We start from the raw sequence: 12,448 nt of genomic DNA, 5'->3' as shown, positions 1-12,448 counted from the left end.
AGTTTAAAAAATACAGACCTTTATATTTGGTGGTCTGTGTGTCCCCAAGGCAAGATTTATATTGTAATAAATGAATAAATGGACGGATGTTTAAATATAGACATCAAATTATTTTTATTAGAAATATTTGAGCACTGTTAGAGAACACATGCTTATGTTATATATAAGAAAAATGTGATTTTGCTGTCAAACTCATTCAGAAATTAAATTGATACAGAAGTTTAAAAGACGGAATGAAATTAAATCATCAGCCTTCAAAAAGACTTGTAATGAAAAACAAAACAAGAGAAACTGGAGGATAAAGTGAAGAACATTCCAGTTTCAGATGCAAGAAAAGGAAGCATCTCAGAGCTCTGTTCTGAACTTCACAGTGCAGTCCTTCATCTGTTCTTCATAGTGCTTATCAAATCTCTCCCTTAGCTCTGCTGAGAAGTGGTTCTTCCAGTCTCCCGTGATTCCTGTAATGAAAGAGATAAGCAAGGGTTCTAGGTTATATCCGTGCATGATCCTTGGTTGGAGAATCAGTTACAGAAAAGATATGCCCAGATATATGTGGAGTTCCTGTCTTCTTCAGGTCTTACTAAATCCTCCTTCTTTCATATCATTCCCTGCATTCTGCCCAAGGTTTGGTTATGAATCTCAGCATCTGCTATGATACACTGCTACGTAGAGTCTCCCTTGCTCAGATGTAGCCCATGGCAGCTCAATATCCAATTGGGATTCCTAGTAAGGGGAACAGGGACTATCTCTGACATGAACTCAATGGCTGACTCTTTGATGTCCCACCCCGCCCCCAAGGGAGGAGCAGCCTTGCTAGATCACAGAAGAAGACAATGCAGACAGCCTTGATGAGAAATGATGAACTAGGGTCAGATGGAAGGGGAGGAGGACCTCCCCTATCAGTGTGGACTTGGAGAGGGGCATGGAGGAAACAATGAAGGGTGGGTGGAGATTGGGAAGGAATGAAGGAGGGGGCTCCAGCTGGGATACAAAGTGAATAAGCTGTAATTAATATAAAAAAAATAAAAATTTGGAAGAAAAAAAAAAAAAACAGATGAAAAAGAAAGTGCCAAATTGAGTTGTTGAGCCAGAATCGTGAGTTGTTTTTCTTAATCTTGTATATATTTCACTGATACTGTGAAAAATTCTCCTAATCTTTAATTTTCCCCATAAAATATTTAAGCATTACATTATTAGATTTTACAAAGATAAATTTGTTTTCATTGTCTTAAAAAAATTCCTACTTGATTCATCCTTTCTTTCCTATACCAATTCCAGTGAGTTTTGTTCTTTGATTTTGATTTTCTCTCATATATCAGGCCTTCTACGATGAGATCCATGGTGCAGTGATGACCAAATTATTGAATATCATCTTTGTGATGATAAACCTCTCAAATCCAGACTTATGCTTTTATATCCAGTTACTTACATGGCATTGTTCCCTGAATGTCATACAAAAAATAAATCCCAAATTTCAGGTTTACAATTGAGTATAGTTCACTAGATAATGCTTCTAAGGAAATATTTTTTATTGTGGTTTGATATTATCGATAACTATAATTGTTTTGAATTCCTACCTTGTCATTTAGTATTCAAACTTTCTGTCATTTGCACAAGGAAAGTATGACTTTCAGAATTTACTATCTTATCTCAAAATAAGACAGTAAATCCATTTTCCTAGTTACAAATCAAAATCTGTAGAGATAATATGTATAGGGTATAATGGTATACACCCAATATACATAGACCTAGTTAATGACAGTGGGTACATTATGGATCATTGCTGATCCTGAGGTGTCTGCCATTATGCAGTGAATGATATCCTTCTAAAACCAAATAAATAGGAAACAGAAATTCAGTATTAGTAAAACTCTTCTTGGATTATTAACAAATAGTGTTTAATTCAGCTACAAACTTTATAATTCAGTAAGAATAGTCAAGATAAAATAGTTGTAAAGAAAACACATGCTGGTTATGCAGGATGAATAACTTGAGTAGATTTTTGCCTAAGTCATGGCAGCTTAGTCCTTTTAACAGAAAGCCACATAACTTCCTTGTAACATGGTCTGGTGCTTTGTATTTGAATGTTGATTATTTTGTTCGCTGGGGTCTGCTTGTTGTCTTTTATGAGCAGACACTCATATATCCCCAAAATAACATTTGTAATTTTACCTAAGAAATTATTCCCGATTGCCTGAGTAAAAGGACTACGCCTGGGAAGGGCAGAAGTGAGAGGCCTAACTAAGATTCCCAGGCTTTGGGGACAGAAGGATCATGGAGGACAGAAGGTACTGGAGGAGAAAGAGGGTAGTCAGGATGGGGTAGGTGAAGAACCATGTGACTCTGAGAATCCGCATGGAGAGAAGCAGCCCAGATGGAGAGCATCAGTAAGTATTTAGGGAATTATGGGTGGAAAGTAGCACAAACAGAAATGATTAAAGCAGATGGCATGGGATGAGGGGTAGGAGATAATGAGATACCTTAGGTAGAAATATCTGCCCAGACCCAGATAAATTAAGACTTATTCTAAAATAAAACATGTGTTTCTATCTTTTATTATGATAGTGGGCTAGATAAGAACATGGTAATAATTACAGGCATTTAATAATAAACACTATAAGCTAATTGTATATTTTCTGCAACACTTTCTTTTCTCACCCTTTCTCATGAAAGGCGATACTTTTTGGTTCATCATGTGCTCTGGCATCATTGTATAATTGGTGGATGGATTGTTCTTCATCTCCTGGAATGAGGTGTGTTGAATGATTTTGTCCAAGAGCTCTGCTGAGGGCTTCTTCCCCAGGAACTCTATCAGTTTTATCACTTCTCTTCTGATATCCTACAGAGAAACAAAGTGATTTGAAGACCAAGTTGACAAAAATTGGTGAATAGGTAATAGGCAAAACATGATAGAGAACATTATTTTCTACCTGGTCATATTAGAATTAAATATATAATGAAGAAAACTAACTATTCTAAAACAATTCTTCCTCATCCAAAAAAATAGATTCAGGAGACACTTTAAAAACTTTTAGGCCTAAATAAGATGAGTTGCAAAATGGTAACTTTAAAACAAGTAAAACAGTTCTTTCTAATTATTTTCATTTCTGTTTATTTTTCCATAGACGTGTGTGTGTGTATGCAAGTTTGCCTGTATGTGAGCATCAATACAGTTAAATGCGCATATACTTGTATTCAAGTGTGTGAAAACAGAAATATGTAGTTATATAAATTCCTCTTTTACAGAATTCTTTATTTACCTGAGGCAGGTTGTCTCCCTCAACACAGAGTACACTGATTCTGTTAATTTGTCCTGTCAGTTTGCCTGTGGCATTTCCTGTGTCCATAGCACTAGGATTAAAAGCCAGCTTTCATGCCTCCCTGGTTTAATAAAGGGGTGGGATCTGAATTCCAGGCCTCATTTTGCATAGCAATGACTTATCCACTGACACATCTACCTGGTCAGGAATATTTAATTATTTTTTATTCATTTTTAGGCAAGTCTTGTTACTCTGTTCAAACATGACTCACACTCCTAATTATCTGTCTCAGCCTCAAAAGTGCTGGAATTGCAGGTGTCAGCCACCATACCTAGATATTATAATCTCATACATGGTATATCACAACCAATATCATACACTAAGCACATAAACTCTCAGACTACAGTGTGCAGTGAAAGAGCAAGTTTGGTGATCATCCAAGTGTGTATATTGTGATTTTGTTTCTTATTTCTATGAATTCAAGATTATTTTTGCAAAGTTTACCATTAGAAAAATTTTGACACTGGGATTTAAGGTGTATGTAATCGCTAAACATTTTTATGTACTAGATTAAAATTTAATCAAACTGGATTACTGTTCTGTTCCTTTCATAGCTCTGCAAGTGATTGATGCCATGTTCCCAGTGCTAATATTGTATTCAGGGTATTGTCAGATGTTAAAAGAATCTTTAAGGGGTTGGGGATTTAGCTCAGTGGTAGAGCGCTTGCCTAGCAAGTGCAAGGCCCTGGGTTTGGTCCTCAGATCTGGAAAAAAAAAAAAAAAGAATCTTTAAGCTTACTGAAAATGTTTATATGTCTTCCGTCCCTTACCTCTTTCATGTCCTCATAGAACATAAATAGCACTCGTGGATTCTTACTCTTTTCCCACCAAGATCTGACATGATCGTACCAGGAACCATACGGAACTGAATAAGAAGAAAAAAGTGTAAAGATATTAGATTATTATTTTGCAATCTTGACAGAAGTATTCAAATTATTTTTAAAAAGGCAAAATGATCATAGAATCAGAACAGGTCAGTTAGACTTATTAAGAAGAGTTCTGTACAGCAATGATTCAAAAATGTTGAATAATTTTATCTTCAAAAACATACTTTCAGTTTAACCGCATGGCATGCATTGTGATGCTGAGAAAAGACAAACCAATTCAATTTAGAGCAATAAAAGCATGTTTAAACTGCTGTGTGTGTGTGTGTGTGTGTGTGTGGAGAGCTATGTTTTTCTCTGTATGTGAGTCTATGTTTCTATGTATATCTGGGTATTTCTGTTTGTGTGAAACAGAGAGACAGACAGAGGGAGACAGAGAGACACAAAGAGAGAGACTAGTAGTTATGTGAGCATTTAGTACAAGACTAGTAATTCAGATTGTGAAATTCACTCTCATAGGACAATTTCAGTCCCTCTTCCTCCATAAAGTTAGATTTTGGAGATGTTGTGATATGGCAAATGCTGTCACTTTTTCTTCTGTTGCCTTTATACAACAGTTTCATCAAACCCAAGGCTAGCACAGACAGGTTGAGTCGCCACTAGACATCGACCCACTGTTGATGCTCTGTGCTCTGATGCTATAAGCAGATTTTCTTTTGAGAAGACCCACAATGACATTATAGTAATATAATTCACCATTTTAAGGCACATAAATTATTTTTCTCTGTATTTCAAGGAGATCTTGACAATCTTGAGGGATATGTTTTCTTCATGATGCTTTAGAATACATTTTTCTGCAAGCCACAAGGTCTAATGAACAATATTATATATTATATTCTATGGATATAAAATTTTTTCCATTATCCCTATACATTTTACATTGCTTACTTAATGAAGTTTAAACTATTCTTTCCCCCTTTGTCTTCAAAAACAAATGCTTCATTGCTTAATCAGAATTTTAATGGAATGGTAACACTTCCCTAATATCTGCTCAAGAAACTCTTTGCTGTTTAGTGAATCAAAATGAACATGTTCAGTCTACATACCTAGAAGAATAAGCAAGAGTTTTATAGATATTCAGAATAACGATAAGTACCTGTATCTGACTTCATTTATAACCTTTGCATTTTACTGGGAAAAAAAATGAGTCATGCTTTTACAGCCTCAGCCAGTTTTTCTTAAATCATATTGCAAGAACCTGTTCTCAATCATTTTGAAAATATAACAGTATATGTGAGAGAAGGGACACTTTAGCTCTCAGACTCATACTGCTGATCACAGTAGAGTCAATGCATTTCCTTGTTGGCATTATATTAGAATCCCTAGATTTCTAATTTTTCATCCTCCTCATACATAGCAGCCAGCCATTATTCTAAGCATCTGTGTTTTAGAATTTGTGAAATAGTATATTCATTATGAACCTCCTAGTCTATATATGTTTACATATAAAATTATAATATATTTTATTTACATTATGTTTATGTATATTTTTATTATCTTATATTTATATTGTATTTCATTTTATTTCTGTTTATATACTATATTCATCTGTTGTATATATTTATATATTTACTTATCTTGTGTTTCTGGCTACATATGTTTATATTCTATTTATATCATATTACATTCTATCTCTATTTATATAATATATTATAGTTCTGTTTTTATATATTTATAGTATACTTAATTTATGTTATTGCTGTTTATATTAATTCATTTATATTCATTTGCACAAAATAGCATATGTTTTTATTTTTCTTTTCTGAAGAAAAATCCAAAGTAGTTAAGGTACTCTTACCTTGTCCTTGCATAAATTTCTCCACAAATTCTGAAAAATCAGGGTTTGGAAAACTAGTTACCATTAGGAAAAAGTAATAATAAGAAACCACCACATCCTTGGCGTTCCGGCATAGATAGATTATCTAGAGGATGAGATAAATTGTTAAATTACTGGATAGATGATCAACCATGTTGTAATCAAGTTTTAAAGATTCACATTTCCAGCAACTAACAATATAAATTTAGTGTGAAAAAACAAAAACAAACAAACAAAAAACATCAAACAGTATACAGAAAAAAAACCATAATATAGTATGTTACATTGAAGCAATGTCTGCTCTATTTCCTAATTGCTATTAGTCTGATTCTTCTAAGAAACATATTGAGTAACCTAAGTACCCTCGGTAAGATGATCAATCCTCACTCAGAAAGATAAATGGGATGGACTTTAGAAGAAAGGGAAGACAGGAAACGGGACAGGAGCCTACCTCAGAGGGCCTTTGAATGACTCTATTCAACAGTGTATCAAAGTAGACGCTGAGACTAATAACCAAACTTTGGGTAGAGTGCAGAGAATCTTATGAAAGGAGGGGTTATAGAAAGACTCAGAAGGAACAGGAGCTCTACAAGAACTGCAACAGAATAAAAAAAAAAAATCTGGGCCCAGTGATCTTTTCTGAAACTGATAGTCTAACCAAGGACCATGCATGGAGATAACCTCGAACCCCTACTCAGATGTAGCTCACGGTTGATCAGTCTCCAAGTAGGTTCCCCAGTACAAGGAACAGGGACTGTCTCTGGCATGAACTCAGTGGCTGGCTCTTTGATCATCTCCCTGTGAAGAGGCCACAAAGGAAGACAATGCAGCCAGTCCTGATGATAGGCTAGGGTTAGATGGAAGGGGAGGTGGACTGCCCTATCAGTGGGCTTGGGGAGGAAAAGAGGGAAGGAGAGTAGGATTGGGAGGGGTTGAGGGAGGGGGTTACAGCTGAGATAGAAAGTGAATAAATTGTAATAAATAAAAATAAATGAATAAATAAACTGTTATTAATTTAAAATTTTAATGAGAGAACATAAAAATAGCAAGCCCTGAAGTACTTTCTTGTAACACAGTAGAGATCTCCCAGGACATATTCTAATATGACACAGATGAAATCTGATCTCTCCACTATAAGCTGTACACAGTGAAGACAAAGTGTGCTTAGCCATCCTTCAACAAAGCTACAAATCGTATTCTTCCATGTGGATACCAATCACATGAAAAATAACACTATTATTCACTTTAGATTCATATTATCTCTGTCCTTGAGAGAAAGAATACAGAATTATGTTCATTTTCCAGGTTAAAAAACTGAGATTCAGAAATATTAGATGCCTGGCCTAATGTCATGAAATGAGTCAGTAGCAAATCTCTTAGATGTTCTGACTCTCAGGCCTGGGTTTGGTTTAATGATTCATACTCTGAAAAAAACCAAAAGACTCTTAAGAAAAAAAATGGTACTGAGACATCTGAAGAAAGTACAGAACTGTGAGAAAGCTTTTCTGTAGAACATCTACAGAGGATGGATGTTTAATGTTATTTCAGTTGAAAATAAGAAAGCATTAGAGCCTTTGAAGTGTGAAGCCCCAGATATCTAGAAAGTGACAAATATATCAAGAAACTCTAGCAGGCAGGGTGCACAACATTCTTTCTGTGGTCACACTTTGCCTATGCTGTAAAATTGTGTGACTTTTTCTCTACAAAGCAACACAGGCTTACTCTAATTAAAGTAAAATCAAAGTTTCTGAACTTGATATCCAATTTTCTTATATATAAGTCCTAGGGAATTTTCTTTCAGTTTTTTACCCAGCATGGCCATTTAACTTTTCAGGCAAGCTGAACCAGTTTCAGTAATCTCTGGGAACTGTTTCTGGGTTTGAACAGACTTCTCTTCTTTTTAAACCATGCATCTAATTTAGATGTCTTCTCTTCCATAATCTAAGCACTACTCATAGGGTCTCTTTACTTATGCCTTTACTCTTAGTGACTGTTTCCATGAAATTAATGATTATCTGTGTCTTTTTTTCAGTTTAATGCTTTATTGTATTTTTAATTTTTTTTTATTTTTAACATTTCTTGCAATTTATTCTGTGTGGATCCTGGCTGTGGCCCCCTCCCTCATCTCCTCTCAATCCCACTCTTCCTCTCTCTTCTCCCTCTCTGCCTCTCCCCTAATTCACTGATAGAGGAGGTCCTCCTCCACTTCCATCTGACCCTAGCCTATCAGGTATCATCAGGACTGGTTACACTGTCTTCCTCTGTGGCCTGTATCTTATGTGCCTAACACTTTACAAGAAATAGATTTGAATATGGTTTGCACCCTCCAAAATTCACATTCAAGTTCAATGCTCACAATGAGGTTTGTGTACCTGTAGAATGATTGCAACCTGGCTGGTATTTAGAGGTTGGCCTTTGGGAGGTGTCAATGTTTAGAAAAGGTCACCATAGTAACAAACCCCTGAGCACTGGTGGTTTTATTTATTTTAATATTAATTTTTATTTTTTAATATTATTCACTGTTTATTTACTTTGTATCCCAAATGTTGCCCCCTCCCTCATTCCCTCCCAATCCCACCCTCCCTCCCTCATTTCCTCCCTGACACAGGGGTTCTCTAATAGACTGTTTCTCCAATCAAAGACAATGTATGGATATAACCTAGAACTCCTGCTCGGTTGTAGACCATGGTAGCTCAGTATCCAAGTGGGTTTCCCTATTAAAGAAACAGGAACTGTTGCTGACATGAACTCAATGACTGGCTCCTTACCCCACCCCCACCCCCTGAGGGAGGAACAGCCTTGCTTGGACACATAGGAGAACATTGCAGCCAGTCCTGAAGATACCTGATAAGCTAGGATCAGATGGAAGGGGAGTAGGCACTGGTGGTTTTAAAAGGTTAGAGACTAGAGACATAAATGTGTTCACATCCACTCTCTTATACATTGCCTTGAAAATTTGTCAACAAGAAGGCCATGAGCGAGTAAAACATCTTGTCCCTGGATCAGAACCACAAACAATAATAAATCTCTTTCTCATAGTTTTTCAAGTGTGAGTGCATTGTTAGCAAGTGAAATGGAGGACAACAGTCATTTTCATTCACTGGGTAAATGCCTATCTCAGGACACTTGTTTAGATATCCTATTCTGATTCATTTGAATGTTTCACGATGTCACACATTTATTTTACAATGTTTTGTAAAATAAAGACATTCTATCTACCGGAAATAAATATAGCCTCCTAGCATTCATCCCATGCTTCCAGTGAGTTAAACACTAGGCTTGAGATTTCAAGGATAATCGTACTTAGCTCTATCAGAAGAATGACACAACTACTCTTCTTTTACCCAGAAACAAGCCAACGCTTAGTGTTTAACTAGTTTTCAGAATCATCTTAAGTAAAGGAAAAAAGAAAAGTATAATTACAATCTAGACTTGTGTTATAACAAAAATAATTCATTTTCTGCTGAAAAAAATCTGTGTGCTAAAGAGGAATAAAGTATGTATAAGATGCCTTTTAAATGGCCTTAAAGGGGTAGAGTTTAGCATAAGTCTAAGAAAACGTAAGTCTGGTTACCTTGCAATTCTTTTCCCAAAATGATGCTGGAAGAAGACTGGCTGGCAGGTGAGTTTTCACAATTCTAGGAGATTCCTTCTCTTTTAATTGTTTCACTCCTAATTTAAAAAATAGAGAGAGAGATAACTTTAAAAAATGTTCCTTATTCTGGAAAACAGGAAACAAGTTAGGAACCTGCCACAGAGGGCCTCTGAAAGGCTCTGTTCTGCAGACTATCAAAGCAGATGCTAAGACTTCTGGCCAACCTTTGGGCAGAATACAGGGAATCTTATAAAAGAAGTGGAAAATAGTAAGATCTGGAGAGGACAGAAGCTCCACAAAGAGAGCAACAAAACCAAAAAATCTGAGCACAGGGGTCTTCCCTAAGACCCAATCAAGTAGCATGCACGGAGATAACCTAGAATCCCTGCACAGATTTAGCCCATGGCAGTTCAATGTCCAAGTGGGTTCCATGGTAATGGGAACAGGGACTGTCTCTGACAGGAACTGATTGGCCTGCTCTTTGGTCACCTCCCCCTGAAGGGGGAGCAGCCTTAGCAGGCCACAGAGGAAGACAATGCAGCCACTCTTGATGAGATCTAATAGACTAGGATCAGAAGGAAGGAAAAGAAAACCTCCCCTATCAGTGGACTTTGGGAGGGGCATGTGTGGAGAAGGGAGAGGAAAGGAGGGCTTGGAAGGGGAGGAGGGGGGTACAGGAGGGATACAAAGTGAATAGAAGTGTAATTAATAAAAAAATTAAAAGACAAAAAATGTTCATATGAATTTTGATGGACTTTTAAAAAGATTATTTCAGGTTATAAATTCACTTAATAATAATAATAATACAAACTCATTGTGAAGAAAATTATTAAATAAATTGCAAAGTAAGATCAACTATTTTCATCAATTGAACTGAATGTTTTTTTTTTCACATGTTGGTAAGCAAACTTTTATGAATACAGTTGTGAGTGTCCTTGAAATTCAGTGAATAGTTTCCTAGCATGTATAATATTTTAAACTACTGGAAACTGAGAAAGAAATGCTGACATAGTAGAATACTTTCTAGAATACATATAATAGTTATGATCATTTACTCTTTCAAACCCATGCAATGGTATAAGACTACTCAGGGTTTAAAGTCTTAGAATCTCCTATATTCATGACAGAATATTAACTGACTATGTTACTTAAAATCCTTTTCCCTTTATTGCAGCATAAACATATCTATACCATCTATCAACCATATTCTATACATATGTCTTAAAATGTATGCCTGCATACTTAAAAAATTATTTAAAAATTACCATTTATTAGGTCTTCACTTCTACATTCCAGGTAAGGTATTCTGTTAAAGATTGCATCCTCCTTGCATTTTTCCACATCACCTTCTTTATAGATCATATATACAATTTCACTTAGCCATGTGGTTCCTGTAAAATTTAAAAACACTTGAGTCTCCAATGAAACTTTATGGCTGATAACAATATTCTTTTAATACTGTTTGATATCATCCAAACCAAAACAATGTTTTCTTGAATATTTGAATATACATCACCCAAAATAACTTATAGTGTTATGAACAAGAATTGGTCAATGTGTTCAGGCCTTCCCATGATGAGTTGTGACATTATAAAAACTAATCACTCTCTGAACTTTAACTGTTATGAATAAGAAGTGAAGAGACTTGAATAAAAGGTGAACTTGGGTTCACACACACAAGCATACTTCCAGGTATATTAAAGTGTTAATATATTAAAGACTTCCCTGGTAGTTTTAGTGTCTAAACTGAGGCCTCACTCAGAGAATGTAGAAGAGTATGAATTGCTTTCTGGCTTTTGATGATAATCAGAAAAATAAAAATAAAAAAGAAAACCAGTAATGACAAAGTATAGTTTTATTACTTAGGATGTTGTAATACAGACAAGAATACAGAGCTTGAAGATGGACAAAGGAAGGGTACATGCTGCTGCTGTTGCTATGGTTTCTAGGATGTTGAATGAGAAGTTTCCCTCAAAAGCTGGAGCAGTGGTTCAGCAGTTGAGAACATTGTTGCTCAACCAGAGGATCGAAGTTTGGCTCCCAACACCAACATGCCAGCTCAAAGAATCCATCACTCTAGTTGTACAGAAACTTACACCCTCTTTTCTTCTTTCTATGTGGACACTAAGCATGTGCATATACAGTCATGCAAATAAAACATTGATATGTATAAAGTAAAAATAAATTAACATTATAAACAATGAAGTTTCCTTAGGAAGAGAAGACAATTGAGTTTAGGTTTACTAAATTCCCAGCAGGTTTTCACCACTTTTATAAGATAAGAAAGAGCCCTATGAGGCAGCAGCATGAGATCCTTTTTTCTAGCAGGGGACATCTAAGAATTATATAGCGGTGAAAAGAAGATTAATCATGGAATACACAGGTCAAAACAAAGAACTTTATTGAAGACAGAAATTTAGGAAGATTATAGAGGTAAGATGATGGTAGACATAATACACCTTGATATGTATATTAGGAAGGGAGTATCAAAGTTATACAGAAAGAACATAAAAATGTGTTTTTAAAGAAATCTATTAAGAGAATAAATGCAGTGGTGATATGATGATGAGATATCCAGTAAGATGCTAACTGTGAGAGAGAGCTATTAGAATAAATTGGCCAGGCATTCTGATGGAATAAATAGAAACAAGGATTTAAGGAGAATTACTTTGTGCTCTTTCTTCCAATGTTAGTGCTGTGTTGCAATTGAGCTGAGCTAAGAAGAGAAAAAGAAACATCTTTAGGGAAGAGTATCCAAACACACAGTGGTTGTATCTCATGTTAACGTGTGTGTGTGTGTGTGTGTGTGTGTGTGTGTGTGTGTGTGTGTGTG

At 35.6% G+C, this 12,448-nt stretch overlaps 1 protein-coding gene across 1 annotated transcript in view; it reads right to left on the bottom strand.

Moving 5' to 3' along the window:
* Nucleotides 1-297: 297 nt before the first annotated feature.
* The window catches only part of LOC129667872 (sulfotransferase 1E1), a 13,113-nt gene continuing 962 nt past the window's right edge, over nt 298-12,448 (bottom strand). Inside the window, exons 2-7 of the mRNA XM_055595592.1 lie at nt 10,881-11,006; nt 9,595-9,692; nt 6,003-6,126; nt 4,091-4,185; nt 2,659-2,839; nt 298-458 (exon numbers count right to left, since the gene is read on the bottom strand). Coding sequence (XP_055451567.1) covers nt 346-458; nt 2,659-2,839; nt 4,091-4,185; nt 6,003-6,126; nt 9,595-9,692; nt 10,881-11,006 — 737 coding nt within the window. The 3' untranslated portion in view covers nt 298-345. The remainder of the gene's footprint in view (nt 459-2,658; nt 2,840-4,090; nt 4,186-6,002; nt 6,127-9,594; nt 9,693-10,880; nt 11,007-12,448) is intronic.

This window comes from Psammomys obesus, unplaced genomic scaffold (genome assembly GCF_907164565.1).
Source record: "Psammomys obesus unplaced genomic scaffold, mPsaObe1.curated_primary_1811, whole genome shotgun sequence".
Taxonomy (NCBI): domain Eukaryota; kingdom Metazoa; phylum Chordata; class Mammalia; order Rodentia; family Muridae; genus Psammomys; species Psammomys obesus.
The sequence above is the reverse complement of the archived record's forward strand: the minus strand, read 5'-3'. Positions and strand labels throughout refer to the sequence as shown.